Here is an 8,494-nt window from a genome sequence, read left to right as displayed (position 1 = left end):
TTTACAGAGAAATAAGAGTGAGTACTAGAGGATTTTACTTTAAACCAGTATTTAGTTTCCAGAATTGAGATGGATCAAAACCTTGGCTTCCTTTCCCACATTGCAGAAGAATTATCAGAGAATCTCACTCTAATCAGGTGAGTGACTATACCATGTCCTCAGGAATTAATCAAGGTGCAACGGACTATGAGAGCAGACATTAAGAGGGAGGCCTTTCTGGACAGAGTCTTTCATGACCAGGCTGCCTCCTACATGCTGAGTAGGAAAGCAGAGGAGCTGCCTCTCGGGCATCATCTTGAGAGTTCCCACAGCTGTGTTTCCTGAGCAGCTTTGCTAAGTGAATGCTGTTGGGGAGTGTGAAGGTTTTAATGAGAATGGCCCCATGGGCTCATATATCTGATGTTTGGTTATGAGCTCGTGGTCTGTTTAGGAAGGATCAGGAGGTGTGGCTTTGTCAGTGGAAGTAAGCCACTGGTGGTGGCATTTGGAATCTCAAAGTCCAAATCAGGCCCAGTCTCTGTGTCTCTCAGCCTCTTGTTGGTCAGATGTAAGCTCCCACCTGTAGGGGAAGCTGTAGCCACGCCTACTTAGGGGCTGGCTACAGGTGTGCCTGACCACGCTTGTGAGGGCGTGGTCAGAGTGATGTAGTGTGACTGTGTTTGCTCTTTCGGTTTCACTTTGCTGCTTGCTGTGCAGACCACTACCACGCCGGTTGGCTAGGTTGCTCTGTAAGTAAGGCTTTTCCCTATTAAATACCCTTATATTTCTACCTGACTCCGTATTGGTAATTTCCCACTATACCCACCTACTGCTCCGGGGACATGCCTGACTGTCTGCTTCTATGTTCTCCACCATGAGCATCATGGCTCACCCTCAGAAACGGTAAACAAGCCCCCACTTAAATGCTCTTTTCTATAAGTTGTATTGGTCATGGTTTCTCTTACAGAAATAGAACAGTAACTGAAGTTAGGCTGACTCTTTGTTACATGGACCAAGGAGAGGAGGAATCTCAATAACTTGTGGAGTGAGACTGAAGCATAGTTTTAAATACTTGATCTATATTCTCCATTTAGCCATAAATTTATGGGGTAAGAGCAGAATATTGCTGGAGAATTTAGATCACTAAGTATTGTAAGGCATCTCAGCAGAAATAAATCCCATGTCCTCCACTTAGAGCGAGAATAGTATTTCTGGGGATCAAATCCTATGTTGTCTCTGGCAATGACTTCCATCCTATCCTGTCAGAATATCCAGATTCCTGGGTTTCTAGGAATTTGACCTGAGAATTGTTGCTGTTTTTCAGAGTGCTAGGTAAACCGCACTGAGAGAAGGCCCACAGGCCTCCCTCACGGGACCACTCCCCTCAGCCCTCCTGCACCTTGGTTTGTGTGCAGCTTCCCCTGCATCTCCCTCACTGTGTCACTCAGAGCACAGTAGTACAGGGCAGAGTCTGACAGCTGCACTGAGGACTTCTGCAAGTGGAAGGAGCTGTTGGTCTTATGGAGAGTGGCGTGGAACCCTTGGTGTTCTGTCCTCTTGTTGTCTGTGAAGCTCTTCAGGAGTAGCTGAGGTGCTTTGCTAAGATATTGAATGTACCAGAAAACTGTAGGAGCTGAATCAGTAGTCTGATAAGTGCAGCTCAGCATCACAGGTGACCCCTCTGAGACAGTAACCAGGTCCTCTGTCTGGGTCACTGAGTCTCCGTTGATTTTTCCTGAAAATCAATCATTTATCAATTAATCAATTAGAAGGAATTACTTTTCTATGTGAGGAAGAAGGTAAGGACTCCCATCAACACTTAGGTAAATGTAACTCACCAAGCATCAAGAGGAGCAGCAGAACTGGGCAGGTGTCAGGAAGCATGTTCACAGAAGACAATGACACTTGGTTCTTGAGTTCACCAAACTCACAGGACAAGTCTCCTCAGGACTTTACTGAAACTCCTCACTCATGAACAAGGACCTCCTTCTGCACAGTGACAGTCTGTCATGTGAAGCCGCCACCTGATGAGACTTTAACCACATCTGAAGAGGCAGCGCCCTCTTCTGGTTTCCCTTCAAACTGCACCACAGCTGTCTGAAAAATACATTGTGAATAAACTTGAAACCTCACCCAAAGGAGGCAGGTCTCAAGTTCACAGTGGATGCCTGAAATCACCAGGGTTACTGAACTATGTGTATCCGGTGGCATTTAGTGTGATTAGAGTATATAAACACACACACACACACACACACACACACACACACACACACACCCCTCTGATAAAATTTATCTACTTTTTCTCATTTTATTGTTTTTTGAGAATGTTATGCAATGAATTTTGATTATACTCACCTGCTCTCTCCACTCTTGCCATATCCATTCACTCTTCCCTACCAACACAGCTTTGTACCCTCTCCCCATTTATAATAAAATACCTCAAGGTTTGCATTACTGGTTATACTGACCATATAGTCTTGGGTGTGTAGCCTTCATGGGATAGGGTGTTCTATGAACTAGGGGCTTCACCTTTAAAGAAACCTGGATCCCTCTCCCAGCAGCTGCCAACTGCCCATAGCTATTAGCTAAATGTAGAATGTCCACCTTTCCTCTGCTTGCTGGAACTGTGTCTGGTCTGGTCATTTGCAAGTCTTATATGTGTTGTCAACCTCTGTGAGTTCATGTGTACAGCTGCCCTGCTGTGTCCAGAAAACACAGCCTCCTTGTTGTCATCCCCCACCTATGACTCTCACAGTTTTTAGTCCCCAGAATGGTGCGACATAAGGATTTCAGCTTGTGGAGCAGACCTTAAATCAAATCAGAAGTCAGTTGGTTACTCCCATGACATTTGTGCCACTATTGAACTAATGGCCATGTCTGCCAGGCTGTGGTTGTAGTTTACAGGGTCCAAAGATCAGAAAGACTGACAATCCATTTTCTCCTTCAGCAGGACGAATAGCACATTCTAGTACTATGAAAGCTACCCACTAGGAATGGAGCATCAAAGTTAGTATCAGTTTAATTTCTCCATGTTCTTTGACTTATTCGAAAGGTTCCTACCATCAAGTTTCAATGGGTGATCAACAATATTGAGTATATCCCATAATATAGAGAGATATATGGAACCAATGTAGTAAACAGGAAGTAAGCTAGTTGTAGCACTTAGCTTTTTGTTTCTTATCCTGTGGTATCTAATTGGGGCATTGTTGCCCCATTACAGGGTAATTGCATTGAAACTCTTTATGTACGTGTGTGTGTGTGTGTGTGTGTGTGTGTGTGTGTTTATGAAGCTTCTATAGTACATTTCTGTATGAATTTTTCAAAAGGTATAAAAGGAAACACCTTTACCAGCTATATATCTGAGGTAAGTATCTAGAATATAAAAGTAACTGAAAATCTAAACATGGTTAAAGCAGGCAACACAATGAAGAACAGAACATGGAACTATACAGATATTTCTCAAAAGGTGACATACAAATGCCGTTAACACCACTAGATATAGTGAAAATACAGATTAAAACTACTTTGAGATTTAATTTTACCCAGAAAGAATGACTAATGTCCAAAATAAATGAATATACTACTGTTTAATTACCCATTCATCAGATGATGGTTGTCTAGCCTATTTGTATTCTCTAGATACCATGAATAGAACAGCAATGAATATGAATAAGCAGAGTCCTTTGGGTATATTCCAAAGAATATACAGCTGGACCATCTGGTAGACACATTTCTAGACTTTGAGGAAACTTTACATTGATTTACATTGATGCACCGGTTTGTATGCACATCAGCAATGAATAAATATTTCCCTGACTCCAGATCCAAGCCAGTATTTCTCTTCATTTGCATTTTGGATCCTAGCCACTCTTCTTAGAGTGATATAAAATCTCGAAGCAGTTTTAATTTTTCATTTATGTAATAGCTAAGGATGCTGAACATTTTTAAATGTTTCTCAGCCATTTGTAATTCATATTTGGAGTACTCTCTGTTTAGTTCCATGCTCCATTTTTAAATTGGATTTGTTTCTTGATGCTTAGGGATCTTTAGTTGCCCTCTGCATATTAAGATTTTGTCATATGCATAGCTTAAAAGGTTTTTTTTAACATCCTGTGGACTCTGTCTCCACCCACATAGTGGTGTCCTTAGCTGTGCAGAAGGCACTGAGATTCATAAGATCCTATTTATTAATTGCTGGACTTAATGCCTGTGTCAGGGCAGAGCGGAGGAGGGAAAATAGTAATGGAAAGTCATATGAAAGCTTACCTACTACTCTAGAAGCTTCTTGAGTATATACACATATTAAAATAGACTTACCCTATAATAGGATGACAAGGCCCTTACTAGACAACGCAGGATAACAAATTAAAATCCTGGTGTCAGGAATGGGTTTCTTTTTATGGAGTTATTGTCCAATGGGGTCCTATATTCTCCAGAGCATTATAGCTTATTGCCAGTGGTCTTGGTTACTCTCTAGAACTTGATGACAAAAATCCTATACTTGAATCATAACACATGAAGAAATGAAGCTGGTACTTGCCTAGAAGCCTCATCACTATTGGTTAATTTTTACAGTGCTGGAAAATACTGTGCATAATACGTGAGGCAACGAAATAATCATTGTTCTTACCCGGCTATGAACAATGAAAGCCTAACCAGCCCTGTTTGACATTGCCAAGCTTCACCCAACAGGGTGAGGAAGAAGCCAGTCAGCCATCTTGGAAGTTCACCATTTTTGTTAAGGATGTGGTCCCTCCCCTTATCTCTCTGGTTATCAGTGAATCTATTTAACTTCTGGCCCCTCTTGTCAATGGCAATTTTTACTCTTCTACTGTTTCTCATGGTTAAATTTATTAAGATTAGCAGTGTAGGGCCTTTACCTAAGTCCTGTCTGGGATGCTGTAGGACAGCTATGAATGTTTTGTGACTACCGTTCTTGGTGACACTTTCAGCTTCCTAGATGCTTGGAGCCTGGGGATTCTCTTCTCCTTATAGACTGTTAACCTCTAGACACAGATGCAGGCTAGAGAACAGAAGTCAGCATTGTATTTTCCAAGAGCATCTCCAAATTATCAAGAACACCTGTCCTCTTCAATTATGCAGTCTCTGAACTTACATGTCCCTGTTCCCATTACCAATATATTGAACCCATTGGCTAGTTGTAGGCATAGAGCCACCAGAACTCCCAGAGTTTATCCATTCTCCCATTTATCACAGGGGATTAGCCTCTGGACCCTGATTTGGAGCTATGTTCCTAAGAAAGAAAAGTTAGTTATTCCTAGCCCTGGCTTTTAACCTAACCAGCCACAGGAAAGCTTAGTTTATACACAAACACACACACTGGGGCCACTGACAGAGCTTAAAACCAATTCTTAAAAGGCAGAAGTACCACTATCTTGTCATCTGCCATCTGGTGTTTGCTGCCGCATCTTGATACTTAAACATGGTATGAGATATCTGAGGGTCCAGAGCTGATCAGAAGAAATTACAAAGCTGTTCCATTCTCTGCCTTTCCTGAGAACGAAGTAAGAGGTAACGGTTTAAATTCAAAGAGGCATGAATGAGGGAAGACTTTTACATAGATCCCAGGAATGCAGAGCTTGGTGTTCTGTTTTGTTGGCTGGTTGTTTTCTAGTTTTTTGCTTTGTATAGGTGGCAGGCGAAACAACTCAGGTGTACATGGCCAAAGGACCTGATTCCAGATACTGACATTCACCAAAGATTGACCTGTAACAGCAGCTCTGAGTTTGTGATCTCCTATCAATGGAGGTAAAAGATGTGGACTGTGTGTGTGTGTGTGTGTGTGTGTGTGTGTGTGTGTGTGTGTGTGTGTGTGTGTGTGTGCTGAATTCAGCAAGGTGAAAACTGATGGAAGCCAAAATATACATGATAACTTTGACACAGGCTCTGAGCAGTACAAAGGATGCTGCTATGGGCTCAACAGGAGTAGGGTTAGTGTTTGCACCTGGATCCCTGAAGAAATTCACAGAAGTATGATCAGATCTGAGACTCCATCTATGAAGCACTTGTCTTCAACCAACATTGATCATCTGATCATCCAAATGAAGTCACAGCGTATCTCCCAGCTGCAAAGAAGGAATGTGACTGAGTTCAAACAAGATCCAGCAATCAGATCAGTGTTGCTATTAACCAAGCTTTCCTTCCAGTAAGTTGATGCAGAGATGTACAACTCCCCAAGGTACTGAAAATAAGGGTTGTGTCCAAACCTAAATGGGACATTTGTATCAGCCCCTCCAAAGCTAGGAAAACATCAGAAAGGAAGGGATGGAAAAAATGTAGACTCCCAAGGATAAGATTGCTCAAAGTGCTGAGAAAAAGAGACTGTGAGTGGTCAGCCATAGATGAAGCACCTCTACCAGCTCTGCATCCCAGCAAAACTTAGGCAACATCTTGGGAAAATAGTGAAAAAAATCAAAAAACAAAAATAGTAAGTCCTAGAAGATAGGGAGGAAAGCTTCAAGATACTGTTCTCTGGACATGGCAAGGCTGTTGCACACATGAATTCATAGGACCTGTGGTTACCTGAACCAGACACGCACAAATTCAAGACAGCTTAAAATTCAAGCATGGAAGTGAAAGAGGCTCCTGAGGCCACATTGTTTGCTGAGGAGCTATTGACAATTGATGGCTGTTGGCACAATAGAGTCATTTTTCTTTAGGAAAAATTGTAGGATACCCATGTGTCAGTAGATGATCCCACACCCATAAGTCTGTGAGCAGCACTAAGTAGATTCAGTAGGTTATGGGGGGGAAAGGATGAGAAGGAATAGGAGACATGAAGCATAGAGCAGTATGTGTCTAGGATAAGGTATTTTCATAAACACTTTTCAAATTGAGCATGCTCCAGTTCAGGCCTTGCTGGGGCCCAGTGGGTTTGGGTGCAGAGTTCAGGTGCCTGAGGAGCACTGTGTGCTCACTGCACACAGGTAGACAGCCGAGTCACTGGGCTGGGAGTCTCTGATGTGCAGGGAAACATGCAGGCTGGCTTTATTGAGGTGAGCTGTGAATCTGCCTTCTTCCTTTTCACCATTGGAGATGACATACATCAGCGCCTTGGGGCTTTTCCCAGGATGCTGTCTGTACCACCAGATGTACTGAGAAGCCCTATCACTGAAAGTGCAGTTGAGAGAGGCCATGGCTCCTTCTGGGACACTGAGGGATTCCGGGGTCTGCTGCACCTTCTGCTGGCTGCTCACCCCTGTGTAGAAAGACAAAGGTCAGACACTCAGGACTGGATGCATATGGATGACTTTTCCATGGGCCTCTCACTCCCTAACCAGAGATTAAAAACATCTGTGTTTCTACCATTACCCTAAGGGAGCAAAAACATTACATATCACACCTCTATCCCACAGACATTCCCAAACTTACCATTTAACTGGAGCCACAGGACCATGAGGGAAACACCTAAGGATTTCATTCTCTTCCTCCCTCTTCACTGAGGATTCAGATTCTCAACTCTAAACTCACAGAGTCACATTCAAAGTTTCCACATCTCCTGCTTAAGGAAACATGAAAAGCAGCTTGGCTAGCAATCAGAAGAGTGACTCTTTCACCACCACAGCAGCACCAAGTCTGTCCTCCAACCCTTTCTCTACCCCTCCTCCTCTTCCTGTCCTCCCCTCTTCCCCTTCTCCCCCCCCCTTGAGAACTTTGCCCAGGAGCCTAAGAAAACACTGCCACCTTGTGGGCTCATGATAGTGAGCAAAGAAATATTCAAACTGCAAGCTCTTCTAAGCTAACTATTAAAAGGTAAAACACTTGACAGTTTCAGTAGGTGTTTTTAAGACACATGTTCTCTAGGTCGGGGTTGGGGGGTGGTAGGTGGTAAGGTGAGTATGCGTGTGCACGCATTGAGACCTTGCAGAAGCTGGTGACTAAAGACCTTTTCCTACTGAAGAGATTTAAATAACCATCCACAAGACATGGTTTGATCATGTCCTTCCTTTACCACCAACAAATGGAAAGGGAACAGAATGAGGGAGAGATGCTCAGACTCAAACTGTTTTCCAAGAGTACATTGTCCATGACAATACTCATTTCTCAGTAAATATGAAACTGTAAGAAGGAAGTAATCAAAGTGTCAAATGCTTATAATCCCAGAAGAGATTCAGGTTTGGGAAGCTGAAGCAAGAGAATGTGACCGTAAGGCCTGCCTGAGACATATAGGGAGAAGTTGTCTCAAAAAAGAAAAAAATGTCTAAAGGAGGAGAGACAAGAATGAAGACAGCAAGCAAAGCTGCTTTGGGAAATGCCCAAAGAGAAAGAAGAAACTAAACTTGAAGGGCAGTTTAGTAAGATACTAAATTTTCCTCCCTATAACACAAATAAGAAAAACCCCTGGGGCTCAAGCTGAAGATCAGAGAAGCAAAGCAGCCAGCTACTAGAGAGTTCTCACCTCTACCAATGCTCAGACTGAAGGGGCTATCCACTGAACCTCAGATTGCATCTCCAGACTGCACTGCACGCCACCAAGCCTCAGAATCCTTGACTG

General features: G+C 43.0%; 1 pseudogene and 1 gene segment (V, D, J or C); both read right to left on the bottom strand.

Annotated features, from left to right (window-relative positions):
• Nucleotides 1-1,299: 1,299 nt before the first annotated feature.
• On the bottom strand, nucleotides 1,300-1,863 carry LOC118237845 (annotated as a pseudogene).
• Nucleotides 1,864-1,986: 123 nt separating this feature from the next.
• Nucleotides 1,987-7,420, bottom strand: LOC118237847. The segment is given in 3 exon segments: nucleotides 1,987-2,076; nucleotides 6,918-7,198; nucleotides 7,372-7,420. Coding segments are annotated over 3 exon segments (420 nt in total).
• Between the last annotated feature and the right edge of the window lie 1,074 nt (nucleotides 7,421-8,494).

Source organism: Cricetulus griseus (genome assembly GCF_003668045.3).
Source record: "Cricetulus griseus strain 17A/GY chromosome 1 unlocalized genomic scaffold, alternate assembly CriGri-PICRH-1.0 chr1_1, whole genome shotgun sequence".
Lineage (NCBI taxonomy): Eukaryota > Metazoa > Chordata > Mammalia > Rodentia > Cricetidae > Cricetulus > Cricetulus griseus.
The sequence above is the reverse complement of the archived record's forward strand: the minus strand, read 5'-3'. Positions and strand labels throughout refer to the sequence as shown.